Below are 23380 nucleotides of genomic sequence, written 5' to 3'. Positions count from 1 at the left end.
GCAGTGTTACCAGTGTTAACCATATTTTGTTGAAACTGGGTGTCATGTGGGAATAACAGACGGAACGAGGAGATGTCCAGGAAGTTTTTATGGATGTTTAGAAACCACTGGAGTCCATTGTAACTGAGATGAATCAAAGGTGACCTCAGCCTTCTGCAAATTTCTCGTCAAGCTTATTTCCTGCCACAACAGCTGTTTTCAGCTACCTGCTTTAAGCTGGTGAACAGAGCAGGGGATTTAGTAGCTGAAGGGTCAGATATTTCTCTCAGGAGATGGAGGAGAACAAAACAGAGTAAAAGGAGGGTGAATATTGACTCAAACTCACTGAATCGGGTAAAAACATCAGATGCTGCTTGACGTACTTCAGGTCTCCTGTTGTCTTTTTTTATTAGGCAAACCTAAGACCAAACATCAGCTTCTCAAAGCTTTTATAACAGCGCTGACTGAATGATAATTTGAGCAGAGGGAAAAGGTTTCAGGCTAATTGCAATGTATTGAAATACCACTGGTTTAGTCATATAAGTAACTGCTTGTTGCGTCTGTTGAGCCCTGTCAGTTTTAATCATACACTGAAGATGAGGACTTTTGGTTCGGGGAAAAAAACACCAACAACCACAATCTGGTGGCACGTAAACACGACTGTTGTGTTTGCAGCTTGTTCTACTGCCCCAGAGAAATGCAAAAAAAATCATCTGTTTCTTTTAAGTCATATCTCAGTCTGAACTCTTGATAGAAAAGTTTCTGATAGAGATTTTAGAGATGAAAGAAAATAAACCGGAGTCGTTGATGTTTCTGATTTTTTTTCTTTCGCAGGTCAAAGAGCTCAACCATGTTCTTGAGGCGGAGAAGTCGTGTCGTACAGACCTGGAGATGTACGTGGCCGTGTTGAACACCCAGAAATCTGTCCTGCAGGAAGATGCTGAGAAACTACGCAAAGAGCTGCATGATGGTACTTTGTTGTACTTTTTTATAAAAGGGAGTTTGCACAAGAACACTGTGCAGGCTGCAGTTCACTTAACAGCCACAGGTGTCAGTAATAGCAAAATTAGTTTATATTTGAGCTGTTTGAAATGTAGGCTGCGGTCTCTGTTAGCACAACAGACCATTTGAGGTAGATTGCTTGTAATCCAGCAGAGGGCGCTCTATCAGCCTGACCTATTCCATCAGTAAACTAAGCTAACAGTAATGCAGTGTTGTGTTGTTACGAAAATGGAGGACAATAGCGAGCAGAGCTGAGTAGACAGCCGTAAACCTTTAAGTTTGTGTTTGTGAACGTTGGCTCCTCATAAACTGTCAAAACATACTGTTTCTAGGCACACAGCCTCACTATACTACAGCCTCAACCTTCGCCCTCTTTCTTTTCTTTTCTCTCTGCTGTTCGGTATCTCAGTCTGTCACAAGCTGGAGCTGGAGCGGCAGCAGCACAATCAGCTGAAGCACACGTGGCAGAGAGCCAACGACCAGTTCCTGGAGTCTCAGCGCCTCCTCATGAGGGACATGCAGAGGATAGAGAGCGTGCTGTCATCCGAACAGCTCCGCCAGGTGGAGGAGATGAAGAAGAAGGACCAGGTGTGCACAACAACGTTACAACACCCCCTGTTTACTGTGTGTGCAGTGAGAAGGGATCTGCTCATGAGGGAGAGGAAATATGTGGTCATATATTTTTTGTCAGACTGACTGAGGAAGTGTTTGACAAATAATTTAGGTCCATCTTTTTTAACTGAGAGTTATAATCTTCTCAGTAAGGCTTGGTGATAAAACGATCCTGATGATTATCACACTTATAAAAATTCTCACACTGACAATGATAAATTATGAGTAATTGCCAGTAAGTGTGTCTGGTTTGTGTCAGCTCTCATCTGCACAGTCACTCTGTTAGGCTGCAGCAATCGGGTTACAAAAAACAGACACACATTGTTGGAAACATGAAAATAAGCGACAGTGAGGAGAGTCAGAAGTTAGTGCAAGGGAATTATGGTGAAGAAATGTTTGGAAACAGTTCGGATAAATCAGCCGCAACATTAAAAGCACCTGCGTAATACTGTGTAGGTCCCCTTTGGACTGCCAGAGCAGCTCACTAAACAACTCGGGACCTCTGGAGGTGTCTTGTTGTATCTGGCTCCACGACACTGGCAGTTGATCCTGTGGGTTGCAGGGTGGGGGCTCCGTGGATCTGGCTTGTTCTGGTGCATCCCACAGATGCTGGATCAGACTGGGATCTGATTAGTTTGGAAGCCAGGTCAACACCTTGGGCTCTTTCCCTCTCTCGTCTTAACACTTTACAGATGAGTTCATATATCTGTTCCTCTACACTGAATTCCCTAGACAGTGAGGAGGAGGTAGTGAGTGAATGAGTGAGTGATTTCAGACACAACCAGTGTTTAGGTGGTTGATATGTGTCAAAGTAACACCCAGATAAATGTCAGCACCCAAGGTTTCCCAGCAGAACATTGTATTATAACGAAATGATCAGTGTTATTCACCTCACCTGTCAGTGGTTTTAATGTTGTGGCTGATCACTGTAAGCTGCAAGATATGCAGGTGTGCAAAGGTAAGTTCGCAGAAAACCAAAGCAGCTGAGCTCACAAACAAGCCTCTTGCGGTAACGTTGGTACAAACCCCAGCGGCAGTTAAGTCTTTGTAGTCTTTAAATCTTAAGTAGTTGTTTGTCGCTTTATTTTTGTAGATACCACTTCCTGTACCCAGTGTGCGGTGGCTAATATGTGTAGCATGACATGTTGGTCTTTTGTGTGATGTTTATCTACAAGTATTTCACTGCACGCTCTGTATAGTTAAATTAATCAAAACTGAACGTCATTATCTTTGTAAAGGTGTAATTTGTGATTGGATTGCATTATGTTTTGTATAATTAAACCTTTCTTCTCCATCAAAGGAGGAGGATGAAAAAGAAAGGCTGAGCCAAGTGAAAGAGCTGCACGAGGACGATGGGGGAGACAACACCGAGCCTTTGGAGGACTTATTCCTCGGGCTGAGCGTTGAGGAGGTATGAGCATCATGTAATTCGATACGTCCCTCAGAGGGAACAGGGCAGGCTATTATCGTCTTGCATCATATTATATTCCCTTTGAGTAATGTGATCTTCAGACAGGCTGAATGGCACTTTCACTTTTGTTCTTGTGTGTTGTGTTTTTAATGCTCATGAACTGAGAACTGGTGATGATTTGAAAAATCAGATGACATTTAAGTCATCTTGCTGTTTTGTCTTTATCTCCAAGTAGCTGGGATTTTATACAAATATTCTTTTTTTGTTGAACAACAATTTAAGTTAAGTTAAAAGTTATTTTTAAGACAAATTATAGTTTAATTTCAGTGCTAACTTACTGAGGAAAATATTTGATCTTACTGCTAAATATTTCAGAAGAGGTTTTTTATATCCAGTTATGTGTTAATTAAGACTTACGTATAAAGATGTCAGAATTTTTATGGCTTTGAGTTGCAGGGCAGAAACTGTACAGATTAAGCCCAATGTTCCCCAGTGCCCCATTTTATGAAGGGGGGGCTGATTAATTGCCTGGATGATCAGCAGTCTGGCTCTGGGACAGTCAGAATCAGTTGGATTTCTGGCACGTTAGAAATGTTGGCCTGCTGTCTTCAGTTTGAGCAGTTCCACGGTCCAGTTTCCCACATGGCTGCTGTCTAAAGAGCTGTTATAAACTACAGTGAGCTGGTTTTATTATTAGAGCAGTATTTCACATGTTGTGTCCTCCTGTAGTCCTGACTTGGACTGTGCTGTGATAGATATAAAACCAAACTTTGCTTCAGGACACAGAGTCGGCATGTTCCAGCCATCTGCAGCTACACGACTTATACAAAGTAATGCTGCCTTTCTCTGAGGACGTGGTCGTCTGTTTGAATAGAGATTTGTGGGAATGGTTAGCGGACAGAATGTGTTCGTGGTAATGAGTTGATTGATCTGAATCTGTGTGGTGCGAAGATAAAAGTCGTACCTTTGGGCTCTGCAGGAACGCAGACTGAAGGGACCCTGTGCAGTTTTCTTCTGAACGAACAAAAGCTGCACTCCCTAAAAGACATTGTGTGTAGCCTTGAAACAGAAAAAAATAAATATTAAATGGATTTCTATCCTTATAAAACATTTCCAACCTGCATAACTGCTTTGCTTTTGTTGCCTCGCTGTTGTGTTTTTCAGTGCGTTACCACCAGGAATGTGTGTTGTCCTAGACTGCGGCATTCAGTCCATTGTGCTTGATGACACGTCACAATCATTTATCCAAAATGAATAAAGAATACCACACACACACACACACACACACACGCACGTCTTATTATTTGAACAACAAAGAAAAGGCAACATCAACTGTGTAACCAAGAGAAATGTTGCAGTGTTTCCCACATGTTGAGCGTTTACTTGTATGATGTGTAGAGAGTGTAACCCAGGTTATTCGTTGCAGCTACAATTTAGACACGTCCCCTAAATGCCTCACATGCAGATCAGTAGATGCTACAGTTTACAGATGTTCCCTGAAAGTCTCACATGCAGGCTACTGTAGAGGCTAGCTACAGCAGAGGCCCCTCTTCAGGGGTTTTTGGAGCAGCGGCAGGGCACTGTATCGTGCCTTTATGGGAAGGTTAAGAGGGTTTATCGTTGGTTTGTTTTTCCTGACAGTGCGCCTCTACATCCAAGTGTCATTCATGTGCAATCAAGTACAAATAAAAAAGCTCATAAAACATCTGATCCATGGAGGTAAAAAACATTTGCTTTTCATTCATCTCATCCTCACCATGAGTGAAATCTGAAACGTCAGTAATAATTTCTTGTGGATGCTCGTTATTTATAATTTCTCAGGGTTTTCTTTGCTCTTTCTCCTCCAGCCTCATGCCAACCACAGCGCCCACGGCTCCATGCACTCCTTGGACGCTGACGTGGTGGCGGGGGGCCCCACGGACCCCTACAAAGAAAACCTGCGGAGAGTTCAGTCGACAGACAGCCTCGGCTCCTCGCTGTCTGCCCAGCAGGGCCTCGGTGGCCAAAACCACAAGGCCAAGTCGGCCAGCCACTTGGACGAGTCGGACTTTGGGCCCCTGGTGGGGGCCGACTGCGGCGTGACAGACAGTAGTTTTGGTGAAACTTCGTCCATCAGCTCCATCAAGCTGACGGCGAGCCACTTCCTGTTGACGAAAGACCAGGAGAAGGCCATCAAAGCCATGACGCCCGAGCAGGAGGAGACGGCGTCGCTGCTCTCCAGCATCTCTCACGCCCCCGACACCGCCTACCTGCCGCCCGCAGGCTACCGACTGGTCAGCGACAGCGAGTGGAACCTGCTGCAGCAAGAGGTGCAGCCGCGGGGGGTTTGAATAACGCAGCCCTGCTGAGGTTAAATTAGGTTCAAACCATTCAGTGGTTCTGGCAGGACATTACAGTTATAGTGATTTTAAGGTGATTACTTCCTGGGAATGCATCGGTGTTTTCCCAGAATTTCTCACCATAAGTTAAGTTTGATTTTCACAACAAAACTAATCATACTTAACTTAATCATGAAATCAGGCTTATTGTAGGATAATTTTCAGATTTAATTTTTTAATATTTGTTGGATTACAGTGAGGTTTTTGATAGAGCACAGTTTTCCTTACAAGTACACCGTCTTTGAGGTCACAGAATCATTTGATCCTCTTCCTCAGAGTGTCCTCTTAACTCCTCTGAGCATCTCTGTGAGGTTGTCTGACCAATGTCATGGTCAGACGTTTTTGCTCATTACTGTGTTTGAGAAACTGGAGCATTTATTGTCAGCACTTGATGCTTCACGTACTTCATGCATTAATGAAATCAGCCCTGTTACTCTGATTTGGCGGACAGAGGCTGGATTAAAGCCTCCTCCATCTGCACAGTTTACAGTTAAAGATTTTGTTCTGTGCTTTGTTCATGTTATTTTAAAAAATATGTAGCCATCCAGCTGAATCACAAACTGCCAGCCTAGCTTTAAAATGAATTTGTGCAAGTGAAAAGTTCCAGTTTATTGCAAAACAGCAGTTTAAAGGTTGGACTGTATCTATGACAATTGGAAGTCTTAAAGAGGTTTGGAAATGGCGTCTTTGTCTCATTATAGAATATAAATCCCAGGATCCTGCAGCTATTTTTCCTAAGAAATAAAGCCAGATTTTGGTAATGACTTCTCGGAAATAACTACATGTCAATTTCTGGTAGTCGGTTCTAGGAGAAGAGGAAGATATAATATTTCATTTCATTCATTGATGATATCTTTTAAAAATAATTGACAGAAAAAAAAGAAAAATATTATCGAACATGACAGTTTGGCTGTTTTAAAAGGTGTGTTTAGAGAGATGTCATAAACCAGTGGTTTTCTTGTTGTTCTGTCACCAGGTGAAAAACGCCGGCAGGAAGCTCGGCCGACGCTGTGACATGTGCTCCAACTACGAGAAGCAGCTGCAGGCCATCCAAGGACAAGAGGCCGAGACACGAGATCAGGTTTGTTTGTTAGTGTAAAACCATGGACCACAGTACACAACTAAAACATGATTGAATGTAATTTAACTAAGCTGCTTTATGTTTCCGCAGGTGAAGAAGCTGCAGGTGATGCTACGTCAGGCCAACGATCAGCTGGAGAGGACGATGACTGAGAAGCAGAATTTGGAAGATTCGGTCAAAGTGGGCAACGAGGAAACTGCTGCTAAGGTCTGGACACAGTGAAATGTTTTAATAACTTTAAAGAAACGAAAACAAAAATGAATGATGTTGGTTCTTCTCCGTTCAGATCTCTGGTTTAGATTTGATAGCACAGAACAGTGGCCAGAGGAAAATGAGTCATTTGGTTTATTATTTGAGTTGCTTTCCATATTATGTGTTTATTCTCCGTCTCACTCGGTTAAATTCCACATTAACTCTGCAGGATTTGCCTTAAGGCCCAAAACAGACAGAGCAAAGGTTTTCAAAATCTGACAGAGTGGGGCTCCCTCCTCTGACATAATGTAGACAACTGCGCCCCCCAGCAAAGAAGCACAATTTTGCCACGGATCCACTGAGTTAAGCTGTGTGCTGCGACTTGATTCCCATTTGTTTTTGTTCGTATTTTGCCAAATTGTCACCATTTAAAAGCAAAGTTAGTTGTTGTTAGTTCCTATTTGTAACATACTGTTGGATGTACAGACAAATGTAATCAGATTACTTTGATGCTGAAGGAAACGTAAAAACGAGATGATTCTTAGGCAAGTTCTGAACATTTTTTTCTGATTTCCAAGCAGATTTTCACAAAGGGCAGGTTCACAAAGGACGTCAGACACAGTGACATCCTTGGAAAGTTTGGATAGAAGAAATAATGATGTTTAGTTAGTTTAACTTTAACTTTAACTCTGAGTTTCAGTGTCATGAAGCCTGGCTCCTGCTCTGTTAAAGGCTGTCTGGTCTAGTGCACTGACTCAGTGGAAAGGTTGAGTTCAGCACCTAAGAACAATGACACTTTGACACTAGTGAATGTGTCGATTTCCTGTTTAGAGTGTACAGGAAAATCTATGCGCAGGTTTATTGGTTTAAGTGCAGCTTTGCTTTGTGCGAAGGCACAGTGAATGTTTTTTTTTCTTTCCTCCTTTGTGCTGGTTTGGTATTTTTGTTAAGCTGCTGCAGTAGGCAGAGAGATGTGTATTAAAAGGAAGTTTTACTGGCAATGGAGCAGCGCAAAGCAAAAAGACTCAGTGTTTTGTGCGTTCGACCGTGCATCCACTCGTACCAGCTCAACAGTTCATTGTGCACAGCGTGTCCACAGTGCTGTTTTTGTTGCTGCAGTTAGTGGAAATCCACTTTGTCTTACACTCTGTAACCAGTTGGTCCATTTAATTCACAGTAGGGATACAGGTTTATTCTAGGTGTGTGGCTGCAACTAGCAGTTATTTATACACCTCAACAAACAAAATCTATGTAAGACAGATCTTAAATCAAGACAATAGATGCTTTTTGTCTCTTTACCTATTTCTTTTTAACAGGCAGTTTTTATGTTGGAGAAATTCACTTGTTTCAAGCTTTTTTGTTTTTGATTATCTTAATGACATGTAATAATTTGTTACTGAGACTTTTGTACTGGTTCTGAGTAACGTAATACTTTGAACTAGAATTACTACAATTATAAAGCTGCCTGCTAAAACTCAGCTCTCAAAAACAAGAAAAAAAATGGTTGAAATGTTACTTAAAATATGCACAATTATCTGTGTTGTGAGTGAAAATTCGCTCTTCTGTGGGCAGGCAAATTTTGTTCATTTTATTGCTCATTTTCTTTTTATGAGAGAGTTTTTGCTGTGTATAATGTATGAATCTGCGACTATCAGAAAACAGCCAAAAGGAAAAAAAAAAGTCAATTTTGGTTTCCTGGAGCTCAAAGTGATAGATTGAAATAGCTTATTTTGTCTGAGCAACACTCCAGAACACAAAGATATTCAGATTACTGTTGATCATGACAAAGAAAAGCAGGAAAAAGATGCTAAAACCAGAGTATTTCTGCTTGTAAAATGGCTTAAAAACTGAACTGATTTTGACATATGTTGCTTATCAGTTTAGTTTTGGCGGTAGAGAAGAGATTTATGCTCTATGGCACCTTCTTGTTCAGCTGATTACCTCCCTTTATGACCATCTGAGAGCAGCAGTTATTTGTTAGTGCAGCAGTCTCTAATTTCAGTGATTTGTAGCATTGCGAAAGTGTTATTACACGTGTGAGACCCACTCGTTGCCTTGATTAAATCTTGAGCAAAATAATTGTAAAATATCCCTGAAAACTCATGTGACCTTGAAGACAGTTCTCAAGACAATTTGTGCAAAAAACAAATCAGGATTCGCTGGAGACACAGTTAAAATGCTTAAAATGTGTTTAGAATAGTGTCTCCTCGATACTGTACATCACTCAGGACCATCCATTCCCATCAGTCCACGCCGCTTACCCAACAACAGGTGGTTACCAAGGCAACAGCTGCATGAATAATCCTCTGTCCAACAGGTCTGACAAAACTCGAGCTTCAAACATCTTGTATATTTTATTATTAGACCTGTGGGTGCAGTGGTGAGCAGAATGTGGTCAAACACACTCATAACTGTTCACGTAACTGTGTTACTTCATTGTTTGTTTATAGACTTATTTGTTTATGTTTAACAGGATTTAATGAGAAATTGTTACCACACAGAAATTACTTGGTCCCAGTTTGGGAGCATTGATATTCTTCTTACATTTAAACACAGCTGGACCTGCAGCGGAAGATTATTTTCATTATTGATTCATTTTTCTCAGTAAATCAATTAAACTTTTTGACTATAAAATGTCAGAAAATGCCTGTATCATTTAGTAAAGGTCAGGGTGACATCCTCAGATTACTTGTTCTTGTCTGAGAAAATGTGAAAAACCCAAAGATATTTAATTTGATATCACATAAGACAAATCAAAGTAGAAAATCCTCACATTTCAGAAGCAGGAGCAGGTTAATTTTTTGGTATTTTTACTTTAAAATGGCTGAAATAATCGATCGATTGTCAAAATAGGTGTTGATTAATCTTCTGCAGCAGTTAAACTTTAGAAATAAAAAAACTGCCTGGATTTTTCAATGAGAGAGAAAGACTAGAGGTAATTTAATTAATTTTTAACAAGGTACATTAAGTTCTTGTTGAAAAACTATGAGACACAAATGATTATTCTGAGCAGAGTTTCTTTCTTAAACGTCTTAAAACATGTCTGGAGAGGATCTGTAATGATACTTTCATGGCGGTTAATTGAAACTGGTGTCTGCTGGACTTTCAGTTTTTCCAGAGCTGTGAATTAAACTCAGCCCTGGCACGTCTGTGCTGTTGTCTTTCGGCATATTATTGTTGTTTTTCTCCCGGGAAATGTTTTTTCAGACACTGTTGGTACAGTTGCTTTTAAGTGGGATGAGAGGAGCTGATGCGATTGGCCTACATTGTTAATAGACCCTAAAAAACCGCTAACACATCCGCTGATAATGTGTGATAATGGATTCTTGCTCTTCCTACACTGTTGCCACGTGTGTTGAGGACACACCACAGGCCTCCAGCGAAGCAAATGACCACTTTTCATTCACTCTGCATCTTGAATCATGAAAACAGAACCTAATAATGAGCTGTGAGGACTCAGCAGTGTCACAGTATACACTTAGATAGATTATTTTCTTCACATTAACCACAGACTTTTTTTAAAGTGAGAAAAGGCCTCATGTGAGTTCGCAAAACCCAGATTAATTGTAGACAGATGTCACAGCCGTGGCCCTGCTCACAACTGGCACAAACACTGTGGTTTTGGCTTCTGACCTGCAGCAATGGAGCTGTTTGAAACCAGAAAGATCAGCTATCCCAGTGCGAGAGCTCTCAAATTGAAAATTAATATTATCAGAGAGAACAAGAGGCCATTAGCGTCTGCTGGGTTTTCTCACACATTCATCTTATTCCGCTGTATGGAATAAGAAGACCACAGAGGCACAAACTGTCTGAGTGGCCTTGAAGACTTTTTTCTCGTCTTAGTGATGTTTTTTTTCCTGTGTTGTGTTGTAGGTGTCCGCCCTCATGCAGAGAGTCCAGGAGTCAGAAACGCTGCTCGGCACACTACAACAGGCCTTCAGTGACGCTAAGAGGAACACACAGGAACAGATGGTGAGCCACATATTCCTCTGTTAGCCTGTTCCTGACAGCTGTGTTTGGATCTCTAGCTCCTTCTAACGTCACAGAGTCCAATATCTGACAGGATTTTGGTAGAATTTAGCCCTTCAAATAAGCATACCAATTTTGTTGTTTTGACAACAGGCTTTAGCTTCCGTTATCCAATATGCAACCAAACGAGATTGCAGTTCAGTGTTTGAGATTTACTTATCTCTGCTTCTGAAATAACATCATATTTCCTCCTTACCACAAGTATCTGTTGATGCGATGAAGCTCTTGGCTACAGGAGGTGTTACTCATAAAAATTAAGTTAAATATGTACAAGAGTGGCTCATCCACTACAGAAGACACTTACAGTGTGTATCACTACAAGAACTGCTATATGCACTGCTATGTAAAATAAGTGTTTCTAGTGTTTTGTCTCAGCTAAGTACCAGAAACTCCTCCTTTCAACAAAACCATAACATTGTGACCTTAATAAAGGAGGATTTATTGCATGACTCTTGCATTAGACTGCATTCGTTTTAGCTAAATAATCTAAAAATAATGATTCACTTGGTCTACTTTTAGTTTAAACCTGAAAAACAAATGAATAGTCACATTTTTGGAAGTAAAGTGGAATTGTTGCGTAACGTCACTGTTCCTCATTATCACAAATATTTGCTGACACGATGGAGCTTTTGTCTACAGTCAAGTTAAACATATCCAGGAGTTATGCATCCATCACAACAGGCACAAAACAAATGTACAGATTTGTACACTGCACGTCATTGCAAAATTGCTGTATGCATCGCTAAGTAAAGTAGATGTACTTACTTTTTCTTGCGGATTTATCGTCCAAATTGAGAGGGAAAAGCAGGAAGATGAGAGATGGTGAAGAATGTGCAGCTGTATCAGCACATGCACTAATATGACTTTAAGGTCTTTGCAGACAAACTTGTCTCCCAGACTTTCCTTTTGCTGCATGTGGCTTTGATCTAAAGAGGCATGAGTCTTAATACTGTCACGAACTGAGTCATAATGCTGCACCTAGCAAAATATTAGCTCTGAAGGGAGAATTGGATGGAGCGTGGCTCCAAAAGCAGACACTGGCTGGTGAGTCACTCCTCACCATATTTTGAAGTCTTGCTGGTTCCATATGACAGGAGGTTAAAAAAAGGGAAACAAACTGACACATGATGCGATGGAGTGATTTATTTTGCTTGTTTGTTTCAGGCGGTGCTGGTGAAGTCAAGGGAGCAGGTGGCAGATGAACTAAGCCGACTACAGAGGGACAACGAGAGCCTGCAGGGAAAACACAGGCTGCACATAGAATTACAGCAACAAGAGGACTTCCAGATGCCCAATACTGTGCAAGTATGTGAAACCCAAATCACATCTGTCAACCTCAGGGCCGGGCACTGAGCCTCAAAACTTTCTTGCAACTCACGGAAATGCATCACTGGAATCACTGTCAAGTACAAAAAGAACGCTCTGAAAGTCAGGTCACATTTATGACTTTGTTTACTTATTATTTGATCAGATAGTTCCAGATTTAAACCAAAAAATTGCCAGTTTTAGACTATTTCAGTAAAGTTCTTATTCAGCTTCTTGTCTTTAGACAGCATTTGAGAACTTTGTCTTCTTTTATTAAATGTTTTGATAATAAAATGCAATAATAATAATAATAATAGCCCTTATCATTCATTGGATTGATTTAATTGGGTTGTAAGGAAACAGCAACAACTCAATAAGATAAGAAATTCAAGTTTAAGATAAGATAAATGTATGATAATGTGCTATAAAGCCAGGATTAATTACTTAAAGGATAATTTCCCATGTTTTTGGCTGTAAATGACTCATAGGGACAACAGACATGGCCACAGTGTTTGCTTTAGTATAATATGGGTTCCTATGAGGAGATGTTTCTGCTTCATTTGTCTCCGAACAGCCCGCTGCTGCTCTGGGTAGGCAGAGTCCATTTATAAGCCATCACAGCATGAGCAGTGGTATCCCCATTCATGCCACACAGAGTGGGGAAACTGACACCAAATTATAGAGACAGTAATCCCTGCAGTGTAGCGGGATGGAAGCTAATTGCCTCAGTGGTAACGCCTTTGTGACTCCAGCAGCTCATTTTCAGTGATTAATGGCACCAGTGCTCATCTGAGCTGTCTGACAAGGTGAAAATGCAACAGTTTTTACTACTTTATACACTCCTTGCTGTTCAGGAGGTTCCCCTCCACACACACAAACACACACACCTCCTCCCACGTAATATTACTCATAGCCTCTTGCTGAAGTGTGCTCCAGCAGTAATAATAAGAGTGGGCCTGTGCTTTAGTGGAGGTGGAGTAGTGCTGATGATCCAGTGACATTTTTAACTTGTTGGTGGTTTACAAGCTGCACACATAACAGTTAAATCTGTCAAGATATCAGAAATCATTTTTCATATGAGGGAGATGCAGCGTAACTTCTCATTATTCATACTGTATTCTTTTTTTAAATGTGCCTATAAGTTTTTATTGTGAAGATACTGTAAGTTTAGAAAGTTGTCATGCACTTAGTTGCCTACTAGAATTTAAAAAAGGTCAGAATTGGTTTGCACCAGATATTTTTTATCTGTTACTACAATTTAGTTTAGTCCTTCCTAATTTCTCAGTTGCTAGTAGTTAGTTTCAAACTGGTGTTTCAGATTTCTAAGATCAAACTGGTGGGAAACATCTGTAGCGTTATGTAAATAGTGCAAACAGGAAGTCACTGGAGCATCACCAGCTGTGATGTAATCTGGGGATTATAATGTTTGGTTTGCTTGAAGCTGCAGACCTTAAATGTGGTTTGATTTGTTTCACATATAGAAGAGTATGTCATCAGCATACAGGCACATTTTCCAGCTAGGTTTTCACCAGACGTTTAGATTAGGAAAAGTCACACCCCTGACTTCCATGTTTATTTTCTTTTGCTTTGTTCCTCATCTTACCGAATTGTGCTATATGATGATGATCCCCCACATTGATGCCTGTAATGTAGTTTGATTCTTCTTCAGGAGCTACAAGGCCTGGTGTTGCGGTTGCGCGAGGACATGGTGGCGTTACGGACGTCTGCCGATCACATGGAGGAGAAGCTGAAAGCCGAGATTCTGTTTCTAAAGGAGCAGATCCAGGCAGAGCAGTGTCTCAAGGAAAACCTGGAGGACACTCTGCAGTTGGAGATTGAGGGCTGTAAGGAGGAGATAGGTGAGACTCAAGAGTGTTGACTTAATCTGTCCATTGACTAACCATTGATCAGCTGTACAGTAAATATCTAACCAATCATTTTTAGTAAAAACTTCAGTTTTGAGAGCTGTTATTTTCTGTGGGGACATGTCCAGCAGACTTACTTTTTTATTTTCTGGACGGTTTTTACATTCTCTTCTGTTTCTGCTTTTGTTTCTTCTCCATTGATCACTGTCATTCAGACATCTTGGAAGGTACGACAAATGCTTTGACCAAGCTCACTTTAACTGCTTTGTTGTGTGTGTTAGTGGCGTAGCTGTCAGACTAATAACTGTAGTGATCCTATAACGTAATGCTGCTTTCCCTCACGTGTTTGAACCGTTTTGGAACAACTAAAATGTGCATTAATAGATAACTGACCCTACTGTACGTTGTCCCACACTGTAGATTAGTCATAACGTGTTTCACTGTAGATTCAGGTATTATATTAAGGAGGTTTGTGTGTCCTGCTGATGAGTAGCACTGTCGCTGCAGCCTGGGATGGGGTTCAGTAGCATTTTATCGAATCTAAACCCATTTCTGAATCCACTTATTGAGTCTGAGTTTAGTTTAACAGTATATTTTTGATGCATTTTGCACTCACAAGCTAAACTTAACAAATGTGTTGATGTTTATTAAAAGGACTACACTCACTTGTTTGGCGCTTTAGCTGACTGGTCACCTTGTGCCTAAATAGTTCAGTCTGGTGTAACACTAACATGACATTTAAACAATGGCTGCGACTAACAGTTATTATTGATTAATCTTTTGGGTTTTTAAAAATATATTTTAATTGATGTACATGTAAAATCTAAAATGATATAAGTATCAAAATTTCCAACCAGTTGTTTCAGCTTTCATTAATCCCATAAAATAAATGGACAAAATAGTGACTTCTTGGAAGTAAGAAAGAAAGAAACTGTTTGAAACTTTGAATTGTGTAAAATGTCTCTTTCTAGAGACTGCTTTTGAATTTTCAATAAAAAATGTACTGTGTTTAGATCACTCTGCTGGAAATGCACAGATGAGTTTGATACCAGTTTTCTTATCTTTAAAACTGACCAATGAAAAAACATAAAAACATTAAATGTTGGAGTGTTTCGTGGTTGTTAGTGTTTGTCTTTTAGTTCAACACTGGTTTGAAAGCTGTCAGTCTGTTAGACTTTAGCTTTACTGTCTGTAGCACACAAGCCAAACACACACACACAGCATCTCTCACCAAAGCAGCTCTGCCTTCACCAAAGGTGCAGCTTTGTTGCATTATTCATAAATTGCTAAATCATTTTTTCATTATTCCGGAGGGGAATATGTGGGCTTTGAGATTCAGATGAGTTCTGTATGATCCTCTAATGATGTCTCCTTCCCACAGCTTCTTTCTCCAGTTTGAAGACAGAGTTGGAGCGAATAAAAACTGAGAAGGAACAGGTACTTTACTCTTTGATATTATGCACAATATGACGCCTCAGTGAGGGGGAAAAGATTCAGTTACAGTGCTTCTAAACATGTTCAACAGTATTTTATACATATGTATAATATACACCCCATTCTGTGAACTGGTTCACCTCTAGAGAACAATTCCCTCTCTCCCTCCCGTAATGATATTCTGTACACTACCTTGTTTATCTAGTTGGAGAGCAGTCTAGCAGAGAAGACTGAGACACTGGAGAGCGTCCAGGGCCTGAAGATCAGCCTGGAGCAGCAGCTCAAAGAGCTCACCACTGCAAAGGTCAGAGTTTGACTTGATCTCAAGAAGCATTCACCAAATTCTACCCAAAATACTTCTCTCTCTCTCTCTGGCTTATCATTGTCAGAGCACAGCAAATGTTATATCAACATTAGCCCTAATCTAATGTAGCTCTCAGGATCTACTCAACATCTAATCCACCAGTCTCCCTTTATCATCTATCACAACAGCAGTTCATAGAGAAGACTTAATGTTGTTTAGATGTGTGGTGTATAGTATTTGCTGATTAAAATGACACGATTGCTATGTAAGATGACACCGAGCATGAGATTCATTCCGTAAACGAGAGAGCTCGTATATATGTTGTAAATATTTTACAGCATTTTAGAAAATCCAGAACCACTGGTAAACTGGTCTGTGTTGACACTAAACCATTCAGTCATTCAGTAATTCACAGTCTGCAGCATTTTGAATTATTCAGCTTAAGTGTTTCAGTTAAATATTTATTCCTTTTCTTCTGAAATGTTGAAGAATTTTAATTGCAAATTACTGGCTCCATTTAGCCTTTCTAATTGAATTCATCTGTGTGTGTTTGTTCACTGCAGAGTGCACTAGAGAGTCAGGTCCTTGATGAGAGAGACAAAGCTCAGCGGCTGCAGACGGAGCTGGATGTCAGCGAACAGGTTCAGAAGGACTTTGTCAAACTTTCTCAGACTCTTCAGGTAAGGAGGAGGAATTGTCAGTTTTATGTCTACATGTCGTAAACTGAATTGAATTGAATAAAGTTGCCTTCTCTCTTATCTTTTCTTTAATGTGAAAATCAAATTTTACTGAACCATTACAGCCTGTAAGCTACTTGTCCTCAATTGAACTAAATAAATCACCAGAAATCTTGATAAGCAATAAGATCAACAGCTGTCCAACACTATTTGAATGAAGGTCTGATGGTGTCAGATGAAGGATGCATCTGCTTGCAGCTTCAAAATGAACCAACACGGTCATGTTGACAGAGATCTGGAGATCAAACCCCACTAATGTTGGAGAAAAAGACGAACGTGATGTGTCTTTGTTGGTCTGTTTGGTGTCTGGTGGCCACAAAAACATGTATAACAAAGGTTCAGATGTTGATAGTCATCATTCGCTGCATGTGCATTACGCTCAATTTGTTCATAACAGTCTGACCTTTTGATTGCACCTTGTAAAGAGTTCTTCTACTTATGGTACTTTTATATATATATATATATATATATATATTGATCCTAAACAAGTTTTTGCAGTAACAGACGAAGAAGGAAAACATCAGTCACATGAATATTTTTCCTGTAAGGCCAGATTTAACTGCTCCATCACATTACAGAGTGAAACTTTAGCAGAGAGAGGCTCCATGGTCTCAGTTTATTTTCAGCTCTTTCATAAACTGGTTGACTAAGTGTTTGTCAAGTGACACAGTCCCGTTTGTGTTACTGTGTTTTTTGTGGCCCGATTCTCATCAAACAAAACCATTTGAAGTAATCTATCACTGTCCACGTGCACAGGTACAGCTGGAGCGAATACGACAGGCAGACTCCTTGGATCGAATCAGAGTAATCCTCAACGACACCAACTTGACTGACATCAACCAGCTTCCAGAGACATGATACCACTGAATGAAAACTGCCTTTGAGTTTCATTCCCCTCTTTTCTCTTATCACTGGCCCAATAACATTATTGATCTGACCCTTCCTCCTCCCCATAACCACCGTGGAAGAGTTTGGAGGGACAAGGATGGACATGGCATGAGGAGCTCATGGCCTTTTGTGTACATTAAAAGTCATGGAACACACCACGGATAGAATAATGAAGAAGAACACTACTAAAAAAATGTAAATAACTAAATGTCTGACTATGGACGGAGGGAGTGGAAGTCCATGTTTCTGTGGGTCTGTCTGTGTCTTGTTTCTACTGTAGATATGACTGTCTGTATTAGCTCAACCAAAAAAGGTTTGTCGTCTTCTAAAGCACTTTTCATCTGCAACTTCTCTTTTCCAGGTAAATAGAAAGACGATTGGATGCATAACTTTTCTCCTTCTGTTCTCAAAGCGGTTGATAATCGCTTCTTTGTTCCACTCACTCGTTCTTTCCATGTGTTTTTTGTTTTGTTTCCCCCCTCCACCACCATTTCTGGCTATTTTTCTGTGGCTTTTTCCACCTAGTTCTGGTCATTTCTCCCGCTGTGCGACTTATGATAAAGACACAATGAAGGATGGAAAATACTTGCACGTAACTTAACTGGGGATAAAAACGAAAAGGAACATAACACAAAGCAAGCAATACCCTCCACTGTATCTTGCTTGTTGTTTTTTTTTTGTTTTTTTTTGCTCTTGACGTCTGACAGAAGTTTTTTTATTTTGAAGCTACAGAACTACAGTGAAGAAACGTTAGTCATTCAAATGTTCAAAGTCGTGGATTTTATTTTTTCACTTCCCACTTGTTTCTTGATTGTCAAGAAAACACTAGTTAAACCCAGTTGATGTCAGGTAAAGAAAGATTAGGAGGTGTCAACATTAAAGTGTAAATGGAAAATAACAGATTTTAATACACACTTTGCTCATTTTATTGATTGCCTTTTTGAATTGACTTTGGATTGACTTTCTTAATGAAATTCCAAAGCTCTTAAATTACAGTGGGCGGCTTTTAAACTATAATGGAAGAGCACACTATCACAACGCTGGCACAAGGTGTTTCTGGTGGGAAGAACTGGTCTAACTAACAAGCCACCCTGCTACTCCCTAAGAGGTGAAGAGTGGATCCTTTGCAAAAAAAATTCTGACTGGGACTAAAGGAAAACTGACTTTTCATATATATTTGGTGTCATGAAACAATTAATTCGTCACTACTTCTGTTATCTGTGAAGCTTCTGATAGATTTGAATTAATTTATTTAAGTGTCACGGTCAGTGCGTTAGAAGTAAAACCATGAATAATCTGTGTTTCATTAGTGGTTGTTAAAAAAAATTAGTAAAAACAGGAACAACTAAATGACCTGAATCTAGAAAAGACTGTGCAACTGTGCATGAAAAGTCACTAACATGAAAAGTCACTAACAGACAGTTGTACAAGAATTCACGACTGCTACATGACTAAACCTGCTGGTATGCTTCTTCAGAACAGCTTGTCGGATGGTTGAATAGATTAGGAAACCCCCCCACACTCAAAGCGATCCAACATTCACACCCACTTCATGCAGTTGATTGGCCAGTTGTGTGTGGGTGAGAAAGTCCTAGCTCTATTTTTAATCCTACACACAACTTTTCATGTAAAGCAGCCATGTGCAACATTACGAATGTCTTGCAGAGTCTTGCAATATTGCTTTTCCAACCTTTCTATGAAGGCCTGTTTTCACTTTGTCCTTCAATGTGGCTGTTTAGAGTGACTTTCTATTACAACGTGACCCTTTGAACAAAAAGGCCTCACTATGCTTCAAAACATCAAGACTGCCCTGAGGAAGTAGCGCTGCTCAGAGGGTGTAGTCTAACCTCCGCTCCGATCACCATCCGCTTGGTTGGACAATTAGTTCTTTTGGAGCATAGTCCAATCCTAAGCATTGACTGATCAGAGGTTAACATGCCACAAAGGCCTTGGTATGCTTCAGACGAACCAAGCTGTATGAGGTGTAATCTAACCACATCTAAAGGAAAAAGTGTGTACGATTTAGTTTCAGCATCTCATTCCCTGTTTAGGTGCAGCTGTTTCAAACACATTTGTACTCTTGACGTGGCTGGACAACTAGTTCTTTTGGAGCATAGTCCAGTCCTAAGTGTTGACCAATCAGAGCTTTATATGCCACAAAGGCCTTGATCAAACGAACCAGGCTGAACAAGATGTAATCCGAGATATGTCATGTCTTTTCAAGAACTCTCTCGTGTTTTGGATATTTCTGTTGTTTCAGCAAAAAAGATAAAGAGAAAACTAATAAATAGCTTCTTTAAATCTTCCAAAATGGGATAACAGCGCACACTTTGCAATAGTTTCTCTTTAAAGGCATTCATAGTGTTGTACTTATCCCCATATTGTCCCCATATTATAACTATTATCATGTTTCCCCTATTCATGAAGACCACTGTCTCAGTTGAGCGCAGCCGCTTGAAACACATTTGAACTTGGTTGGACAACTAGTTCTTTTGGAGCATAGTCCAACCTTAAGTGTTGTAATCAGAGGTTAACATCCCATAAAGGCCTCAGTATGCTTCAGACGAACGTGTAATCTAACCACGTCTCTCTTTTCTCAATATGATAAATTGCACATGTTGCAGAAAAAAGAAGTTCAAATCTTGCCTACTACCACAGTTTTCACCCCTGTGGTTTCATCCAGTGGCTGCATAAAGTGGGCATGATTAGTCATACTTCCTGTTTTTTGGGAGGTTATAAAAATCACAAAAACACAACTGACCGAAAGGGAGTTTCAGACTCTGTTAGATGATCTGACAAGGGCTTTGTTTGAAGCCTTAACCCAGCTTTGATTGACATTTGTGCTGCATCCTTTTTTGATAATCCATGTTTAATTTAGACAGTTTGATTATGAGTAGGATCTAAACCACAGCAAGGCAGGAATACACAGGTGGCTTTCATTAAGCAGCAACACTTTAGTGGTATACAAAACCTGTTTTTTTTTTTTCAAAATGAATAAATAAATGCAAGAATATTAATAGGAATTCATATGGTATGAGTCTGAGTATGTGGCTTCATGTTCTGTGTCAGATTTTATTACATATTTGAACAGTTTAGGCAAGTTTTTACACAAGAGGTAGTACTTTATCAGCTGCTGTACGCCCACATCTGTAATTTTCAGGCTGCCACTGCATCCTAGAGTTTTGTCAAAATGAGTGCAGACAAAGATGATATTGAGTATTTATAGATAAATTAGATGTGGAGAATTAGTCAAAAACAGCAGAACAATGGCACTAGAGAGAGACTGCACCAACTGTTGTGAAACTTTCTTCTTTGCTTTGAGAAAATATACTGATTTTTTTTTGAGAACCCCCCCGGTTAATAGTTTAAATGTTTTCAAACTTCTTAAGTATGTGAACCATTTTCCCAGGAATTGGCAGGCAGGCAGTCACGGTGTGCTTTGAATAAAAGCTGTGACTCAGTGTTTTGTGGTCATTTGAAACGGTTCGACACACCGGGCTGCAAAAACATGGTTTTATGGAAAATATGAGTGAATTTTCTCCTGTTGCAAAAAAAAAAAAAGAAGAAGAAAAAAGTCCTGAAGTGGAGGGAGGGATTCTCTTTGCATTGCAATTCAAACAATACAAAATATATATAAATATATATATACTATACATGCATACAGCAGCATTGTATGGTTAAGGACGTTGATCACTGTTGTTTGTTTTCGTTTTTTTGACTTGCATGTATTACATTTCCTTATGTTGCATATGTCTATACTGTAGATATCTTGAGTTGATATTTATGATAGATTCATGCAATGTGTTATGAGATTGTGTGGATGTGTGTGGGCAAGCCAGCCTGAGTTGCACTGACAGATAAACTGTATGTCTTTGGCTTGTATGACTGTGGGGCTGACGGGTCGTGTTCGGCCACATACTTAAAAAAGTAGAAATTTTACCTGTGTGAATTCTGGACATTATTTTCCTCTCGAAGGCCTTATTGCATTGCATTGGCTCGGTGTGTTTTTAATTTTAATTTTTTGACACAATTAATGTCCCTTTAATTTAATGTCATCTGTTATTATTACTACAGTAACAAATTTTACTTGTGGCCCATATGGCATTAATTAATATGAGGGTTCCTCTCTGGAGAGTCACAGCAGATGTTCACTAATTCACTGTGGTCATGGTTAAGAGTTTTTTTATTGAATAATTTCTGATCTGACATCACTGGATTGTTTGCAAAATGTGCGGAGATTCCCTAAAAATGATTGGAGTAGTGGTCAGAGTGGAAGTAAAAGTGTGACAGACATAGAAAATGGTCTGAAAGCTCACACTGTGTACTACTTACTACTTTGTTTTTTAGTATAGATACGAATTCACAACAAATAAAGCACATTCGAAGCCCCTGAAATTTGTTTGTGCTATCTAAATATTTGTTTTCGAAGAGGACAACCTGTGGAAAATGTGCTTTTTGTAATTTTTGTAATCCCATGTTTATGGAAAAAAAAGCTGTTTACTCTTTATAGTGTCTATACATGAAATTACACAACTTCAAAAGAAATACTAAACTGTAACATAACGTCAGTTCCTGCATCGTATGCGTTGACAATAAATCACATCAAAAAAGTCTTGTTTCCAATAAATTGCAATATTAAAACTTCAGCTGAGAGGTGACAAGAAGGAGCAGGACCTATTAATGAATTCATTTTGTTTTTGCACTTTATTCTTAATACAGACTCAGGAGTGCACAGTCTGAGCTTTCAGAGGCAACTTTTATCGTCCCATTTCACTGTGATGAATCAAATGTGTTTTACATTAGATGTCACTCTAGGATTAGACTGATATTCTCATTTGCTAACAGTGAGATTTAGCAAAGAATTATAGCATTTAGATCTAGTTTGATGGAATTTCTACCTTTTAAAAAAATTCAAATGATAATAAATCAACTAGAGGAGACCATAAACCACCTAAAATAAAGATAGAAACATGGGTTCCATCAACGGTGTAAAAGCTGTTTCACAAGAACCAGAATAAAATCTGTAACTTTAGCATCAACATATCAGTCGAATCCTAGTTCTGTATGTGTCCCTGCGAAATCCACCTGTTGCATTTTAAAATGTCCAAAAGGTAAAATTTGAATTGTAATTTTTACTCATACATGAAAAGAGGCATGAGCTGCACGCTGAATGATGAATACGATGAAATTTAAAGAATATTTGCTATAAAGTTCTGCCCACTGAACCTGTGTCTTGAGTTTTAATGACAAACACAGTCATCTTTGCACTGAGGAAGGTTGTTTTCTGATGTTTCATGGACTAAACAATTGATCGATTATTGAGGAAAATAATTGATGGTTGCAGCCTCACAGCTCTGCTATGATGGAGGTTTACTGTGTGTAAATACTTTACACACGCTCGACAATAAACGACCGCTATCAACCACAAAGACAGATCTACAAGATGGAGGATGGAAGACCCGTCATGGCTGATATTTTAATTCACTGATCTAACAAACTTGTGGTTAATCAAGTATTTTTAGACCCAAATGACATGTACTAAAGCCCCTGGGCAGTTGGTAATCCAGCCTTGCACCAGTTGTAAATAAACAGTTGACATAAATCCTGCTTTGTCAGTGTTTATTAACAATCTTTTGTAGCAGTATTTGTGGAAAATAACTGTGGTTAATATCATACTGTACAAGGATTGACCAATGATAAGACGCTGGGCCTCATCCCTCGTCCCTCCTACACAGCAACACCCACAGATTGAAAGCACAGCATGTTTTTTTTTTGTGTCTCTTTGTGGCTCTCTGTACATATTTTTGTCCCCCTTTTACTTGATTTGTGATTCTTTTTGGTCATTATGCATCTATATTTACTGATTTTGTGTTTCTTTGTGGTTATTTTGCATCACTTTTTACTCATCTGCTTCTTTTACTTCTCTTGCATCTGTTTTTAGACTCTCTTTGTGGTGGTTGTGTGTCTTTTTCACATTTTATTTCTCTTCGCAATATTTTTGTGTGTCATTTTAGATGTTTTTGTGTCTTTGTGGTAGTGTTGTATTTATTTTGGTCACTTTGTGCATAGACATAGTCGCTTTGTGTCTCTTTGCATCCCTTTATGGTTGTTTTGCCTCTATTCTTACTCATGTTGCTTCTGTGGTCTCTTTCAGTCTCTTTCT

General features: G+C 39.5%; 1 protein-coding gene across 1 annotated transcript in view; it reads left to right on the top strand.

The window, feature by feature from the left end:
- rabep1 (rabaptin, RAB GTPase binding effector protein 1) overlaps window positions 1-22442 on the top strand; it is a 29539-nt gene extending 7097 nt beyond the window's left edge. Inside the window, 13 exon segments of the mRNA XM_051078816.1 lie at window positions 814-949; window positions 1391-1569; window positions 2894-3004; window positions 4852-5313; window positions 6359-6463; window positions 6554-6670; window positions 10529-10627; window positions 11849-11989; window positions 13659-13848; window positions 15236-15291; window positions 15494-15592; window positions 16156-16272; window positions 17086-22442. Of these exon segments, the coding sequence (XP_050934773.1) occupies window positions 814-949; window positions 1391-1569; window positions 2894-3004; window positions 4852-5313; window positions 6359-6463; window positions 6554-6670; window positions 10529-10627; window positions 11849-11989; window positions 13659-13848; window positions 15236-15291; window positions 15494-15592; window positions 16156-16272; window positions 17086-17187 (1914 nt within the window). The 3' untranslated portion in view covers window positions 17188-22442.
- The last annotated feature ends 938 nt before the right edge of the window (window positions 22443-23380 follow it).

This window comes from Lates calcarifer, linkage group LG20 (assembly GCF_001640805.2).
Source record: "Lates calcarifer isolate ASB-BC8 linkage group LG20, TLL_Latcal_v3, whole genome shotgun sequence".
Classification (NCBI taxonomy): Eukaryota; Metazoa; Chordata; class Actinopteri; family Centropomidae; genus Lates; species Lates calcarifer.
The sequence above is the reverse complement of the archived record's forward strand: the minus strand, read 5'-3'. Positions and strand labels throughout refer to the sequence as shown.